At 39.9% G+C, this 17,704-nt stretch overlaps 1 protein-coding gene across 2 annotated transcripts; it reads right to left on the reverse strand.

The window, feature by feature from the left end:
* Positions 1 to 229: 229 nt before the first annotated feature.
* CLUL1 (clusterin like 1) lies at positions 230 to 16,536 on the reverse strand. 2 transcript variants are annotated; one of them, XM_052788065.1, is made up of 9 exons: positions 16,402 to 16,536; positions 15,377 to 15,486; positions 13,914 to 14,062; positions 11,164 to 11,331; positions 8,788 to 9,232; positions 7,379 to 7,516; positions 3,487 to 3,701; positions 2,180 to 2,350; positions 230 to 392 (listed from the first exon to the last, which is right to left on the reverse strand). In XM_052788065.1, the coding sequence occupies exons 2-8, from the start codon at positions 15,477 to 15,479 to the stop codon at positions 2,183 to 2,185; spliced, it is 1,386 nt and encodes a 461-aa protein (XP_052644025.1). In that variant the 5' UTR covers positions 15,480 to 15,486; positions 16,402 to 16,536; the 3' UTR covers positions 230 to 392; positions 2,180 to 2,182. The 2 variants fall into 2 exon arrangements, with proteins under 2 accessions (XP_052644025.1, XP_052644024.1); XM_052788064.1 differs by having other exon boundaries at positions 230 to 397.
* Between the last annotated feature and the right edge of the window lie 1,168 nt (positions 16,537 to 17,704).

Here is a 17,704-nt window from a genome sequence, read left to right on the forward strand (position 1 = left end):
ATCTGTAGGGACCAGTCTTGAAAAGGCTTAAGAATGTGCTTGAATTTAAGTGTGCAAATAGGAATTATTTGTATGCTTACAACTGATTATTTCCTTAAATCTTTGCATAACCAGGGCCATAGCTGGTTATCAAAGATTACCTAATTTACAACATAAATAACATTTTATCTAAATAAATGAATATTAAATGGATTTGAATTTGGTTTTGAGTGAAAAGATTTCTACAGTCTTTGATTGCTAGCTCATATCTCACAGTATTTATTAAGCAAAATTTTATTTATATGCAACTATTCTAACCATCAACATTTAACAACTATCTGTACGTCGCGCTTAGGGGTATTTCACCTAGGGAGTATATACTGGATTTCAGGAAGAAAGATTTCATGCCTCTTCTTTCCTAGGAGAAAAAAGAATAAGTTTATTAAATAGTTTGGTTTTGGACTGAAAAAAAGATGTTAGAAAAGTAAGTGTATGTGGAATGTATCAGTGCCCTGCTATAGAAACATACATGACTTAAAAACCACAGAGAAACAGATTTTTTTTCTCTTTTTTCCCTTCTTACAGATCCTTCCCTTTCATCCCACTTTCATGTACCCTAAATCTGTTGTGCAAAATGAACGGAAAATTGTATTGTGATTTGGAAATTAATGCCACTTACTTTTCTCAGGTATGAAATGGCTACACAAGATATGTTGCACAGGAAAATCAGACTAAGATTCAGGCTAAAAATCATAATCAGAATAAGGAAATGTGTATTGTCGTCATTAGGCCTGTGTGACCTGAAAGGGTATGTATCATCAATAACTGCATATAAATTACAGAGAATTTTGAAGAAAAACTGTAGAGAAATTGTGCTTAGCATTTTATTTGATACATTTATAAATATTAAAAGAGTTTGTATTTTCAATATAATGTACACATAACTTCATCAATATTTACCCAAGCAAAGTTCATGGTGAGGCGTCTTATATTCTGTCTAAATTCTGCAGCCCACCTCAGCCTCTCTGGTGGAAGTGATTTCTTTCATCTGTTTAAAAATGGTGAGTCTGACCTCCAAAGAACAACCAGAATCAATATGAAATGCTGTAATTTTCTTTCTTCATCTACTTTGTTAATATTGAATCCTTTTTACGTGCCGCCTGAGACTTCTGTGTGCTTCAGGTCATACTTTATTTGCTGAGATGAGAATGCCAGGTACCCATGACCTAAAGAGCAGCCAAGTCCAAATCTAGTGCCTCCTCAGAGGACTGGGGGGACACTGCAGTGATTTGCCTGTAGGTCTCGCGTGTCTTGTGGCTCTGGCCCCTGGGAGAGCCAACTGTGACAGTCGGAGGCCACCAGAGCTGTGCATCCCAGAGCCCCCTGGGTTTTCCTGAGTGGCTGGCTAGCCCCACAGCAGCGTGATGCCACCTGAAACCACCCCATCTTTCATGGAGATTCCCTGTGAGGTTAGAGAATATGAAGCATTGTTTAGCCCTGCCTCTCTGCCTGGTTCTTCCCTCCCCATCTGGAAATCTCTTAAGCATGGAGAGAGGCCTGTGTGAGCCCTTTCTACAAAAATGGTTAGAAGCCCATGAGAACGATCTTTCTGTGCACGTTCCTACGAGTCAAACGGCAGACTCTATAGAAACACTGTTAATCTGAGCAGAGTGCTGCTAATGGGAAAACGTTATGGTAAGAGAGCTCTTTCAAGACCTGGTGCTGACTCTAACTTTGCACTCCTTTATCATCAAAAATAATATGGAGCACACTCTTAAACTCCACCAAAAATAAAAACCATAATGAATAGTGGTAATTCCAGTTAATTCATGATTAATGAACACGAAGACATGGTTTCCAGTGCCAAGGCTCTGGACTGTGGTTGTGAGGCAATCCTCTTCTGAAGGAATATTTATCATCACATTACCTCATCCCAGATGTTACTTAAAGATCAAGGGTTTCACAGTTAAATAAGTCAACTCTTTTAATATCATCATGTCTATGTTTTGCAGACTAGAATATTGACCATTTGGGTTTGTTTTCCGTAATGCCTGTGTTTGTCTAAATCAATGTGTCGTTTCTGAGGAGACGGTCTTGTATATACCAAGACTGAATCCTGTTCCAACTAAAGTTTATTGCAATGTAAGCACCTCTTTATGAAGAATTGCATTCTCTGTGAAAGGAAAAAGAATGAACTTACCACTTAAAAATTCTGCTTATATAGTTGCAGTGCTTTTCCAGCTATGTATTCAATGAATTCAGCACTTTTTGGGTCTAAATTGGGAGGAACTTTAATGGTGAAAGTAGGTGAAGTCAGAATATTCACATCTACCACAGTTTCATTTTTACCAGAGGGATCCCCAGGTACCACCTAGAAGAGAACAAATCAGTACTTTAGACACTACAAACTACTGTGTACTTTCAGTTTTGTTTATACCTACTGTGCCTACTGTCTTTAATAGGGGAAAATTAAATAGAGGAATATTTTAGACTTGTCTACTTTCTTTAAATTACTTTCTTCTGAAAAGATGGTGGGTGTCTGAATTTATACCAAAGCTTATGGTACGTGGTGAGAAGAGCTAACATACCAGTGCAAGACCATATTAAAGAACTGCACGTTAATATTTATACCATGAACTACATCTATACAGAGGTTCTGTTCTCCTAATGAAAACTTGTGAGTGAGTCATCCCACTAATTTCAAGACAAAGTTTGTGTGATTGAAGTTACTAATTCCTATGTGTTTTTCTAAATGAGACTTAGTTCTGTATCATTATTTTTCTAGAGCAGATAGCTCAGGCTCAGTTGGGAAATAGTGCTTAAATATTGCCTGGCCCCTTGTTCCTTATTTTGTGCTTTTTTGGTGGATTGCACAATCATTTCATATAAAGTTCTTGTAGTAATAGTAGTACGTTGGATATCTGAGTTGGAAGGGAGAATAGGATTTATCCCTTGCCCAGGAAAATGGATTGAATTTACCTTGGATATATTCTTGTGTGTGAGATATAGTTAATCATGATGTAGTTATTGGAATATTGACAGATGCTGTTACAGATACGCAGCTTCCACTGCAATAATCTGTGTAACATTTGCCTTCTTTGAGCTTTGGGATATATAGGTACAGACATAGACATATAGCTAAATATTCAGTGATCCAATAAGGATGTGTTACTAACTGGTACAGCGAAATTTATCTGTGAAGGTAATCTGAGGCTAGTCAAAGCTGCTAGTGTCAATTTACTCTTATCAGACAGTGATTCAGGTTAGCCTGTCAGCCATCTATCAGACTAAAAGGACTTAGAGCAAAATAGTTTCTAATCTCTGGAGTTTCAGCTCATCAAGAGATTATCAAGCATACATAAATTCAAGATGAGTAGGAACTTTGTATTGTAATAACCAAACATTACACGTGTACAAACATCCACAATCCCCAAGAGCGTAAGTAGGAGCAAAGCATACGTCAAAGACAGCACTGTGCAATAGCTCCCTTCGGAAGACAACCCTTACCTTAACTATATTGAAAATGTTTTCTGGTCCAATGGTCATGTTGGATAACTCAGACACCCACCCAAATCTTTCTTTCATTTTGTTCAGCAAGTAGGAAGTGTCTTCTGTATGACGCTGAAGCACCTGGAGAATCTGCTCATACTGCTCCCCCGAGAGATTAACCAGTTTAAAGGCTTCATCAAACTTTATGTGCAGTTCGGGAACGTTTGGGCAATCTGTTAGAAAAGACAACCAGCATAAAGCTTATAGGAAAGTAATATCTCTTGTACTTTGTCTTTCTATGTGAAGTATAGAAAACAGTAAAAAAGGGGGCATATTTTGAGTTGGTGTTTAAATAATGCTAAAAAAAAAGAGTAATTCTTGCTGACCTATTTTGGTAGATTTAGTTCAGGCTCCTAATGACTAAATGGATTAATTATCCCATTTGCTGTATTACAATGACTTACCAAGTACTTTTAGGTTTATGTCATATTTCATGGCAATAGATTTTGTTATGCTACATAAGAACTGGTAGATTTTACATATAGCAACTTTATAATCTCCTCGTACGTAATCTTTTTTTTTTTTTAATGGTTCATATTCCATTGTCCTCCCAAGTATATAGACCGCAAGGCAGGAACTGGGGTAGCAAAGTCCCTCCCACTGTAAGAGAAGATAAGGTTCAAGACCACTGAAGGAACCTGAATATATGTAAGTCTATGGGACCTGATGAGATGCATCCCAGAGTCCTGAGGGAACTGGCTGATGTAGTTGCCAAGCTACTCTCCATGATATTTGAGAAGTCATGGCTGTCAGGTGAAGACCCTGGTGACTGGAAAAAGGGAAACATTGCACCCATTTTTAAAAAGGGTGGAAAGGAGGACCCTGGGAACTACCAATCAGTCAGCCTCACCTCTGTGCCTGGGAAGATCATGGAACAGATCCTCCTAGAAGCTATGCTAAGGCACATGGAGGACAGAGAGGTGATTCAAGACAGCCAGCATGGCTTCACCAAGGGCAAGCCCTGCCTGACCAAAATAGTGGCCTTCTATGATGGAGTGACTACGTCAGTGGACAGGGGAAGAGCTATGGATGTTGTCTGTCTGGAATTCTGCAAGGCCTTTGACATGGCCCCCCACAACACCCTTCTCTCTAAATTGGAGAGATACAGATTTGATGGATGGACTGTTCAGTGGATGAGGAATTGATTGGATGGTCACATCCAGAGGGTAGTGGTCAATGTCTCAATGTCCAGATGGAGATCGGTGACAAGTGGTGTCCCTCAGGGGTCCGTATTGGGACCAGTACTGCTTAATGTCTTCATCAATGACATAGAATCATAGAATCATTTAGGTTGGAAAAGACCTTTAAGATCGAGTCCAACCATCAACCATGCCCACTAAACCATGTTCTGGAGTACCTTGTCTATGCGCTTTTTGAATACCTTCAGGGATGGTGACTCAACCACTTCCCTGGGCAGCCTGTTCCAATGTCTGAAAACCCTTTCAGTAAAGAAATTTTTCCTAATATCCAACCTAAACCTCCCCTGCCGCAACTTGAGGCCATTTCCTCTCGTCCTATCTCCAGCACCTGTCAGAAGATACCAGCACCCACCTCGCTACAACCCCCTTTCAGGTAGTTGTAGAGAGCGATAAGGTCTCCCCTCAGCCTTCTTTTCTCCAGACTAAACAACCCCAGTTCCCTCCGCTGCTCCTCATAAGACTTGTGCTCCAGGCCCCTCACCAACTTGGTTGCCCTTCTCTGGACACACTCCAGCACCTCAATGTCTTTCCTGTAGTGAGGGGCCCAAAACTGAACACAGTACTCGAGGTGTGGCCTCACCAGTGCCGAATACAGGGGAACAATCTCTTCCCTGAGTGCATCCTCAGCAAGTTTGCAGATGACACCAAGCTGAGTGGTACGGTTGACATGTCAGAGGGACAGGATGCCATCTAGACGGACCTGGACAAGCTCGAGAAGTGGGCCTGTGTGAACCTCATGAAGTTCAGCAAGGCCAAGTGCAAGGTTCTGCACATGGGTTGGGGCAATCCCCAGTATCGATACAGGCTGGGGGATGAAGGGATTGAGAGCAGCCCTGTGGAGAAGGACTTGGGGGTACTGGTGGATGAAAAGCCGGGCGTGAGGCGGCAACATGCGCTCGCAGCCCAGAAAGCCAGCCGTACCCTGGGCTACATCCAGAGCAGCGTGGCCAGCGGGTCGAGGGAGGGGATTCTGCCCCTCTGCTCCGCTCTGGTGAGACCCCACCTGGAGTGCTGCCTCCAGCTCTGGGGTCCTCAGCACAGGGAAGACATGGGCCTCTTGGAGCGGGTCCAGAGGAGGGCCACAAAAATGATCAGAGGGATGGAACACCTCTCCTGTGAGGACAGGCTGAGAGAGTTGGGGTTGTCCAGCCTGGAGAAGAGAAGGCTCCGGGGAGACCTTACTGCAGCCTTTCGATATATAAAAGGGGCTTATAAGAAAGATGGAGACAGACTTTTTAGTAGGCCCTGTTGCGATAGGACAAGGGGTAATGGTTTTAACGTAAGAGAGGGTAGATTTAGCCTAGATAGAAGGAAGACATTTTCTATGATGAGGGTGGTGAAACACTGGAACAGGTTGCCCAGAGAGGTGGTAGATGCCCCATCCCTGGGAACATTCAAGGCCAGGTTGGACAGGGCTCTGAGCAACCTGATCTAGTTGAAGATGTCCCTGCTCATTGCAGGGGGGTTGGACTAGATGACCTTTAAAGGTCTCTTCCAACCCAAACTATTCTATGATTCTGTGATACATGTTATTACAAGAAAGCCTGTAATGTATGGTAGTATTCCTGTTGATTGTTAAGGCCTAATATTTAAATAACAATAGCTAGACATTAGTATGTAACTAGTATCATCTGCCATGAATTCAGAACTGAAGATTGCTGTTTTTTTCTTTACTAAAATACAGATTTTAAACAAGAATGTTATGTTAAACCTATACAAAAATTACTATGGAAAAATTCAATTTATTCTCTGTCAAATAGGACTGTCAAGGGACACCTTCGGACTGACAGTACAGTAACCAGAGATGCAAATTGGTATCTGTAATAACACAGTTGTAGACAAAAAGATATTTTTAGTGAGATGGAAGTAGTCTGATACACTTTTCAAAATGCATCATTGGATCATTAGTATTTGCTGCAGTGGAGATATTCTGAAGACATTTGGGTTTAAGCATATTCTGCAGCTTTTAAGACCTAAATAATTCTGGAAATACAGATATGTTATGCTGCAGCGGGAGTCCTGAGAGCAGTTCTAGGTGATGCAGTGTCTGAATTTTTTCCACATGCCCATGGAAGGTGCATGCCAGAGCTTTGCCATCTTCTTAAATACGGACAAGCAGTAGTACCCTTTTTGTCCTTCATGTCAGTGCTGTTTGCCAACATGGTTCAACAAAGAATAATTACAGGCTCTTCAGCGTTTGCTTTCCTTGTGAGGAGCTGAATGCTACCTGTTACATCTGGTTGTCTGCAGGAGAAGTGGGTGTCAGGAGTTCGAGCTTCTCCTCACTTTCTGCTCAGCACTTCTGCACCCAGGCAGGACCGATTACTGACTGACCTCTTGCTTCTCTGCAGTATGGTAACTAACAAAATACATAGGTACTTTGTTATAGAGTGTAGAACTTTGGACCTCCAGTGGTATGTTAACAACTGAGTTATACTGACACTCTGTGGAGACAGTGGGGAAAGGTAATTGAAATCATCTGGAATGAGGAATAGTGTTTGTATCCATAGTTAGAGTAAAAACTCAGTGACCGAATGTTAACTCAAAAAAAAAAAAAAAAAGGAAACAACACAGTAGAAAATGACAGCCTCAAAATCTACAAATCAGTGATCAACGCATTACAGAAAAAACCCCAGAAAATAGCTATTTACCATGCAAAAGATTGTCTTGACATTTCTGACATCTCTCACGAAACTGTGGGCATCCAGAGGAGTTCTCCCGAAGCTCCCTGCACAGAGGTCTCTGGTGCCCTGACACAATTTTTGAGAACGTGCCACTTCTGTCAGGATCTAGAACGAAGTCACAGTATTTTTAGACTGATGTTAAGCTTAGGGTCTTGCTAAGTATATGTTTGTTACCTACTCTGTGTGCTAGAATATAATTTTTTGACCTTAATCCAAAATATCTGGCATAAATCCTGCCCCCCCCCCCAAAAAAAAAAAAAAGGAATAAAGCTTTAAAAAGTAGAAGTCTGGAGAAGATAGAAAGCATGTTTTCTTTCAAGGAATTCATGCCACTATAGCATATTCCCTTATAAAGGCATAGTAGCGTATTGCCCACTAATAGCCAAACAATTGCTAATATTATTACACGTTATTTCTACAACATGTGAGTTCTGGTGAGATCTTTTTGACCCTTAGAAGTCAAGATGCTTCATAATCACATACAGCTAGATGAGAGCACAGTATCAAAGCTTATTTCTGCAGTAACATGGGTCATGATACAGGAAAAATTAAAAAATGCTGTTGAAGAATCCCTTAACTTTTTATTTTCTATGACCATATAATGGTTATGTCACCTGCCACTCAGAGTTATGGCATGTGCTTACTGTGATCTCCTTATAGACAGGCACCAGCATGTATTTGAATGATGCTTGTTTTTCTATTTGCACTAGTAAGATACGAAGGCTAAGGCTTATTTATATTCTAAAAGTTGACCATGTGTTTTTTCCTCCATTGAGAGTTATCATCTGAAACCAATGTTATGCCCAGAATTTTTCTGGTCACTGGAAAACATGATGGCTAGTCTGTATTTGATTGTCACGCTGCATTGCTACGGTAGCCTGGAACAGGGCTTACAGCTGCCTGGCTGAGCTTAATGTCATTTGGCAAGGGCAGGGATATCCCTTGACATCTCACAGAATTACCCTCTTTTTTTTAGAATTGGTGACATGTCAATATGATATGATACAAATCATATCCTGACAAATGCTGAGATCAGACCTGTCAGTCAGCTTTATGAAAACCTGCATCCATCATGAATTCCAGTGCTCCTGAAGAACTCCTGTAAATGCTTTGAGAATTGCCATGAAAATCAAGCTGTGTAGGACCCATCAGTCCCCCTGTGACATTTCTCTGAGATTTCTAGGTGATTTGTACCTTTTCATTTAACGAATAAAGTTATCCTTGACCCATGCCTGTTTAACCAAGAAAGCCTCCAGAGCTTTCATACAGTATCTCAGACTAACGTACCTCAAACTGAATCATTAAACATAGTTTAGCAGTCCCGAGGGGTTTGATGTCATTGACAGTGCAGTTGATTTTCATTTTCTAACACTTGCCTTTGGCTTGTTCTGACACATTTCTTCTGTTATCTCTGTATTCATCAAATACTTCGGTAATCACCTTGGTGACACCTTCAAACACCGTCTTACTGAAATCAAAAACTATCTGTAAGAAGCCAGGTATACCCCAGCCTTTTTGTGAGCCATCATTTCTGGGGGTGTCCTCAGGTAGAGCTGGCATGCTGGGGGACTCATTCAAGTCCAGATCAGACATGAAATATGTCTGAAAAGACTGGTCAAACTCTTTTTGCATTTGCTTAAAAAAAATGAAACTTCTGTCAAATATTGAGCCCATGTCCAATAATAGTTGGCTAAATAAATCTTCCATTTTTACTAGCTGGGTATCCTCTTTCTCAGGCTTTTCATTAAACTGGATGTCTTTTCCTTGATCCTCATGAAAAGTAAAAATGAGTGGAGGTATTTTCCTCAAAAAATCTTCAACCTGTTTATAAGAAGGAGATAGATCAGCTGCCTGACAAGTTATCAGTTTTTCATCTCTCAGGGAAGTGGCTCTAATTTTTCTCTTTCAAATACTCATAGAAACAATGCCCTCTTAATAACTACAAACAGCATGTTCTCCAAATTTAAGACACTAGACTCTAAAGAGTGAAAGTACATTCAGTCTAAGTCATTAGCTCCAAATCAGATCTGGAGTAAAAGGGTTGCCAGTTGGCCTTTAATCTGTGGAGGCTCAAAGTTAGTATCGGTGTTTGGGTTTCTTCCAGCAAACAATTTGGACTTTATCTTGGAATCATTTCTGTGGTACTTATCTGCAGTGTAGGGAGCAGAAGGCGATTGTTCTCGCTGTGGTCTGTAAACACCCTACCCTCCCTCACCAATGGCCAAGTCCTCACGTCCTTGTGCAAACTGAAACCCATTAAAATCAATGGAACAGTGGCTCCGGGTCCATGGTTTGATGATGGAAGAGGCTGAGGGTCGACTGCTTTACTAAGTTCCCGGTCCCTGGGTCTCAGCCACTGGTTCCCTGCTCCGTGCTTTAATACCCTACCTTTGCCTGAGCAGATGTAGTGTTTTGTGGAGTCACGCTTCATGGCGTTAGAAAACTGGTAAGGGTTAAGAAGCACCCTGCCAAACACACACATAGAGATATACATTTACTTTTTTTTTTTTTTTAAATCAGATCAGCTGCTTGATCTGGCCAGTAGTGCAGCTCAGAAGGAAGGTGAATTGTGAAACGGCACTGCAGGAACAACCTAAGCCAGTGTTGCCCCTGCTGCCTGTGTGTCATCAGCCACAGCTATTGTCTTTGTCTCCTTTTTTTAAAAATTATTTAGGTCACAACACATTTCTGACTTTGAATGCTTCAGATAAACCATATAGCTCACTGAGGAAGTTATCAAGATGGTCAAAGACAGTGACAGTGCAGTCTGTAACTTTTACTGCAATAATTTCAATGTGACATCCACAGACTCTTGAAAGTCCAAGAGATATATTTGAGGTATCTGTGAGAGGTATCTAAAAAGCCAAAAGCATCATCAATAGTCTTAAATATAATATCTTCCACATTTTTACCTGAATAGTTTTAAGGATATGCACAAATGTTAAACACCTTTGCTCTAAAGCTTGTCACTTCTGAAACACACCATGTTTAATTTTTAAGTTATTGTATTTTTCAGTGCCTGGGGATGTGAAAGCTAGGTAATCTGGCTAAAATTTTAGTAGCATTAATTGCACAGTTTCAGTTTTTCAGCTGCACTTAAAGCATATGCCCAAATAAAAAATGTGATAACAATTTTGTTAAGTCTTGTAATAAAAACGTGCCAGCCAGGAAAGCATGTTTTCTTTCTGGTAGAATTAGGGGAATCTCTTTTGCTGACAGTTTCCTTTATTAAAAAACAGTTAAGCATTTTAAAGCTATTTTCTTACTTAAAGAGTAGATTTAAAATAAAATAAATATAGGAAAGAATGATGTTGTATAAGTAGGTGATTTTTTTTTTCCCCATGGAATTTTGCTAACTATATCTACACTTTTAACTCTGCTGATTTTCAGACGGACCGTAAAGAATCTATCTGGTATTTTTCACAAACAGTTATTGAGCATCTTAATGCAAGTCCTACTGTGAGAGATAACACTGTACATCTGGAGTGACTCTGTTGGAGTCAGGGGAATAAACAGTGTCCATGGAGTCACACCAGGGTGGAACCGAACTTATTTTGGCTCAATGTTCAATGAATATAATCACATGTAATCTCTGCCATAAAACTTCACATTTCCAGACTCTCCAAATCAAATTAATTTTAGTAACCTGATACAGCTGGCGGATCTGGGTATTGAGAAAATAAGATGTGCTCTCTCTAAAACTGTTAGGGGAATTCAAGAGTATTTCCAGATGATACAAAATTTCTTCTTACCTTTGTTCTAAATGTTGACAAACCATGTTTGCAAGTTGTATAATATCTCATGCAGGTACTTTCTAAACAAGATTCACATTCATCCCATAAATTTTTCAAGGATACTTGGCATTGTCTTTCTTCTTCTTCTAATCTTTCCTTTACTTCATCCATGAGTCGCAAGGCTTGCTAAGTAAGAAAAAAGATTCAGTTGAGGGCAATTTTCAGATTAATATTCCAACTACTTATCCCAGTGTTGATCACTCATTTTGGCTATTTATGGTTCCTTTTTTTGCTAATCCCTAACCGTTAGGGTAGGTTGTCTTCTCAGCTGCAGTCACACATGGAGGGAACTGAAAATTGAAAAACTTTTCCTTACAGAGTTTTTCTGATGTTGTTCTCTCAGAGGGCACAGCCTACAAAACCAAATGGATCTCTACGGTCTAGCTGGATCTCTGAGGTTATGAAAAAAACCACACATCTTTCTGTGCAAGAAGCATTCAACCTCTCACAAGGTCATGTGCTCAACTTTTATCATTTTTTCTCCATATCATATCTGCAGTAGTCATCTGTTCCACAAATAGCCCTTTTTTGTTGCTTTGCTCTATTCTTTAAAGGACTGATATTTCATGAGGCTAGGTCCTTGCCATACGTAAATTCTTTCTCTAATGTGGAAATATGTAGAAGTATAGCATTTCCTCTGTTTGGGGTTATACTAATCAAAAGACAGTAGTAAGGGGGTTTCTTCCTGCTCTTGTGGAATTGTGAGGCATTCCTTCCATACTGAAGGGAAACAAGATGCATTTTACAATGCTACTTCTATTTACTGGATCGTTCTTCATCAGGTAGAGCACAAAGCTGAGCAGATCAGAAGCAGCATTTTAGAATAGACTCGGCAATGGAAAGACAGAAGAGTTTTTCCTATAGAAGTAGATTGCACATCATTAATTTCTTTCTGCAAGTACAAGATATTTTAATAATTTAGGTTTTCAAACAATGTTCCAAGTTGTTCCTAAGTATGACAGAAACCTTTTAATTGGTCAGTCTTACTCCTTTCTGGCAGCATTTCAATAGAGAAGAGGCTGACAGAAAAGAAAACTGTCAGAATGTGCTTGGTGGAGACAGTAACTGTGGTGTTCATAGTCTATTATTTTCTGATCTTTCTAATACATTTATTCAGTGTTTTATGAACTCTCACTGTGGATGTAAGTTCTGTGTAAATGAAATCATCCAGTAAGAGCTAGCAACAGCATAGATCATGGGAGCATACTGGTGCTCCTAAAGATATTAGAAAGCTATCAGGTAGTTTTTGGCTTGCTAATACAAATAGTTTAAACTAACTACCAGATGTCGGGCCAAGAGGGAATTTTCCTTCAGCTTCATTGAAAGCAATAGTTAAGATCTTTGTATTTTTTTAAATATACAGTGATGTCTGTTTCTCAGGATCATCTGAGCGAGCATATGGCTCTGAGCCTAGGCATTGCACTAGGACATTGGAAATTCCCCTGATCCCCTGTACTTTCTCTAGAGCACATTATCATTTGTGGCTTTGATATTTTTCTGAAGGTCAAAAGTTTGCAAAGCAAGCTGGGAAACTTCTTGTGGCCTGAGGTGTATAAAGACATGCAGGGCTGAGCTGCTGGACCTTCTGCACAAAACATCTTTATACAGTTGCTTGTAGTTGCCTTGGCGTGAATTCAGTGAAGCAGGGGATTTCTAGAAATAAGCAGTAAGTGCGATACTTTATTCAACACATTGCTGTTGCAGCAGCTGTGCCTTCTGGATGTTACAAAACTCAGGTTCTCTCTCCAAAGTAATGTTTGAGTCTACATACAGCACTTAATGTCTCCTTTTACTGTGGAACTTCTGTATTTCCACATGGTGGTCACCATCAGCTTGACTATGCCTAGGCTGCTGCTGGCTACCTCCCAACTGCAGAATAAAATGAGAGCTCAAATCTCAAAGGAAGTTGTGTCAGACAACATGTTTACCTTGCAACCAGGATGGGCTGAGAGAAGGTAACTTGCTAACTAGTGGTAACTCAGCTGTATTTTGTCTAGTGCTCACTATTTCAGTTTCATTTTAGAAATAGCTTAGACATTCAGCCACAGGGAAAAGTTAACAGTATGCCACTCAGTTAGAAAGCTGTATTTCTGAGGAAAGACATAAACTTTTCACATGTAGCTTTCAAAAGAACCATGCAATCTGGAAGAGGTGCCAGTGAGGCAGGCGGTGCTCTTGTTCAGTACTTTATTCCAGCACAGTCTGAAAGCTTCCCTCAGGGTTGAAGCCTCAGTCTGCTAGGGTCCTGCCAGCAGGCAAGCTCTTTCTTAAGAAATTGGCAAATATAAACTAATGTTTTAACTTCTGAAATGTGAACATCCATGTTCCTGGTAGGCTAGTAAATGATGTCTATTGGCCTAACTCCTGCTTCCAGGAAACAGGCAGTGAGAACCTCTATAGAGGTGCCATGAGAGTTTCCTTCTGGCAGTGAGAGAAAGGGTCAGAAGCAGATTGCCTATCAATCCTGTGATCACATAAAGAGATGTATGCTGCTCAGAGTGTACATACAATGTGGTTTACATTCTTCCCAGAAAAGGGGAGGCACCAAGGGATCCCTTCTGGGTTGCTTATTGGCCTAAACACAACGGCATGCTCTACTACTTCCAGGAGGTAGGCTAAATCCATGTATGACCTGCCTCATCTTTGATTAAAAATAGCCACAACTTAACAAAAATACAAACAAAAAATCCCAGATGCACTTCAGTTACCTGTTTTTCTTCACTGCTCTTCTTCAAGGTTTTAATCAGATTTACATGCTTATCTTCATTTCTTTCCATCATAATTTTCATCTGCTTAATACCAATCAAGGCTTTCTTTACTTCTTCATCTACATACTTCTCTCCAACTTCAGATAATACTAAAAAAAGCCAAATTATGCAGTGACTTAATCAGATTTTAACACTATCACAAATTGTCATGCACTGATGACAAAGGAGAATGAAACAGCTCTGTTTCCCTACTGTTGCAGAGCCAAATCTTGAGGTAGTGAATGCGGAATAACAGAGCCAAGACAATTTCCATCAGATAGGAGTCTGGCCCAGAGCCTTTGCCAGTGATCAGCTGTGTGTAACTCAGGCTATATACTGGGCTGTCCCACTGCTGATCACTGAACCCCAGAACAGTTGAGGCGGGAAGGTGCCTCTGGAGATCATTGAGTCCAACCCCCCTGCTCAAAGCAGGGTCAACTAGAGCAGGTTGCTCAGGTCCTCATCCTGGGTTTTGGATAACTCCGAGGATTACTCATCAGTTTTCTAATGACATAACCTGTATATTTATCTTTGATCTGCAAGCAGCCTGTGACAGCTTCCCTTTACATTTTGAAAATGTAGATTACAGGTGACTTCAACCTGTAGAAAAATACAATCTCTAGACTTCCTGTGAAGTAATGACCACAGAGTTTTGGTGAAAGCCTGGATTGGCCCAGACGTTGCACCTTGAAGCTCTGCATGATTGCCTATGCTTTATCTGTATTTGTTTCCTTTGCAGAAATACCCTGAATATCACTGGAGCTATACAAAACAAGTAAAGAACACATATCTCTGAGAGTGCCAAAAGCACGCCAGTCATTTCTTCTCTTATACCTTTCTTCCCTTCCCCTAACTTTTTGTTTGTTACAGAAATATTATTAATGTAGACCGAAGCAAAGGAATATTTCATGGCTGTTCCTCTTGGGATTCCTATCCACAAAGTAAAGCCATGCTTAATGGTGAATATATGCATAATAGCTGCTTTTTTCTAAATTAAGTAATTTTATTTCGATTACTTGTAGTAACCGTGTTTTCCAGCAAAGTATATAATTGTAGAATAAGCATTTTCAATGATTATTTAAACAAACAAAATAATTCAAAATTTGTTGAATTGAATTTTGGCTTCAGTTTATATTCTAATGATCTATGAGGGACAAAATAACCTATAAAAATGCTGTAAATACTTTTTTTGTAAGGGGATGCTTATCATCTGTTAATCCCTTTACTTTCTCATCCCGGTTGTTCTTATCTCCCCATTGTGTGTGTGTGTATGCATGTAGTCAGCTATATGATGGTTTCTAAGCTCCACACATGAAAGCAGCTCCTCTTGACACCAGTGAGTGTGGAAGTCAAAATGCACCAGGAGACTGGAGACGTGGGCCCAGGGGCTTCCAGCATACCCCTGGAAAGAAAAGCATACATACGCTTCAGGTTTTCCTGGAGATTCATTTCCTCCTGCCTTGTCGGTGCACACTGATGACCATTCAGCCATAGCACATATATTATAAATAACCAAGAGGACTTCATGTTCTTTCTGTAAAAGAAGCAGGTAGGTGCAGTTAAATGTAAGCATCTTCATGATGCTCAAATGCCTAGGTGCAATGTTTACTAAGTATTATACAAGTTCCCATTAATTTTGACTTTAACTATGGTTTCTGAGATCTATAACATGCACCTAAATGCTACTGTTAGTGAAAACACACGAGTAAGAAGCTTGACCTCATTGTAATTATCTATTCAGACTAACTAGATGCATTTCACTGAGTTTGCAGAGTGGTGTAACAGAATCAGGACACATATATATAAAACTGCAAGCTTATGCAGCTCAGTCTGTCCCTTTTCTACCTTGTGAAACACACTAATTACTGATCTCACGCTATGTTCTTAGCTCATATTGTAAATGCATCCATGCTAAACATTATTGCCAAATTTAAAAAGGGAAATTTCTAGAATGTTGTTCCCTTCCTTGTCTCCAAACATGCAATTCCTTTCATTGTCCTTCAGGTTAATACTTAATATAGCAGATGCAATAATAGGTGTGCCAAGAAATTGGCAATTAGATCAGTTTTGTAAACAAACACATCAGCAATTGAAAGAAATTCCTACAAAATAGGGGAAAGAAATGCCATTTGCTTTATTTCCCTCCCAAGAGCAGTTAGAGGAGAAAGGTTTATTTTTTAGAAACCATGCAACTACACTTTCTAGTTCTCATCTGATTAAGTGAACACAGTATTTAAGTGCCTTTTTAGCTAGTATAGCCTTCTTGGAGATGCAGTTATCAGCTACAAATGTGTATGTAAGTTAAGAGCCTGGATTTATTTGTAGGCTGGATTTACTTCTATAGTTACTTGCATATTGTAACTTTACATTTCTAGCAAAAAAACAATTAACTTTGCAAAGAAATACAAACCCATTACCAAAGAAAAGTAAAAAACCCCAACATATTTACCATTAATACTGAAACACTTCCTCTGCAAAATTGCTCCCCGCGTCAGGAAGGGGTCGGGCTGTGTTCTGATCTAATTGCTGGGAGTGTCAGGGATTTTGCCATGTTCTACTTATCTGATGAGAAGGTACTTAATCCTATTAACGGGACATTTTGTCGTTAGGCTGCAGGATTTTGCGTGCATGGCACTTCATACTCATCTCTGTGGGCAAAACCACTAGGGGGACCGTTGGGCAGAATTCCATAATTTTATGTAATTTGGACCTGCTATTTTTCTGTAGTCGGTAGTCTTTCATCTTACTAGCTCTTCCATCATCTTGCTTTTTACCTTAGGTGACATCTGCAGCTTATGTTCTTAGTGAAATTGTTACAATTAGTTTGGCTAAGAATAGCTTCCAACATTTAATCTCTTCAGCGTAGTTTTAGTTTGCTATAAGAAACACTGGATTATGTAATGGCCTTCTTTGTATACCTTCTGAAGATACAGAAATTGACAAAATTCAGGAAGGCAGATGATGTAGGCTCTATGAGTAGAGTCTGATATGAGATAAGCAAATTTTGGCAATTCATACATCATTATACTTGCTAATGTTTTGGGGGTTTGCCGCCTTGATTTTCTTCAGTTAATCCATGTGTGTGAAATATGTCTGGGATCTGACCAGCATAAAGTTTTGGATACTTTGAAATGAGATATTTAAATACTAACAGATGCTTGATATAAAATATGGACAAGTATTGTTAGCAAATCATATCCCATCTTGTGATGTTCAGCAATAATACTCCCTTGAAGTCAAAGAGGAGACAGGCAAAGTAGATGTCTGTAGCTCATGGTCTGCAACAGCAGTTTTAAAACATCCCATTCTTTTTTGTTTACCTCGTAGTTCATAAAAGCCAATTGATGATTGATGGTTAAGATCTAGCACGATTAATGCTGCTTAGGCAAGAGATTTGAGGGTTTTATTTTTAAACATGTTATCAGGAAGAGTGGAGAACCTGTTAGCTCTAATGGGAGCTGCAAGTCCTCAGTCTGCAAGTCCTCCTTGACCAAGACTCATCACTACACAAAACCTTTCAAGTTCTCTTTTCTGGCAATACCAAGCAGGCACCCTTGCAGACTTTGCAATCCCCTGGCCAGACTGTCTGCTAAGCACCCCTGGGGCTTGGGCTGAAGTAAAAGGGGCAGTCTCCCTCTCTGGGCCTTGCGCTTGGCTCAGGATAGAGAGTAAATGGAAAATAGGTTTGCACAAAGGAAGACAATCTATTACAGACACTTGTGAAATGCGTGTTATTAACCTACATGTGTAAT

Source organism: Harpia harpyja, chromosome 5 (assembly GCF_026419915.1).
Source record: "Harpia harpyja isolate bHarHar1 chromosome 5, bHarHar1 primary haplotype, whole genome shotgun sequence".
Taxonomy (NCBI): domain Eukaryota; kingdom Metazoa; phylum Chordata; class Aves; order Accipitriformes; family Accipitridae; genus Harpia; species Harpia harpyja.

Excerpts from the sequence above, each read along its gene's own strand:
- CLUL1 (XM_052788065.1), bottom strand. The coding sequence starts at position 15,479 with ATGAAGTCCTCTTGGTTATTTATAATATATGTGCTATGGCTGAATGGT. Across the intron at positions 11,332-13,913 it reads AGAGCAGTGAAGAAAAACAG|CAAGCCTTGCGACTCATGGA; the intron begins GTAACTGAAGTG and ends TTTCTTACTTAG. Across the intron at positions 2,351-3,486 it reads ACATTTTCAATATAGTTAAG|GTGGTACCTGGGGATCCCTC; the intron begins GTAAGGGTTGTC and ends GTTCTCTTCTAG.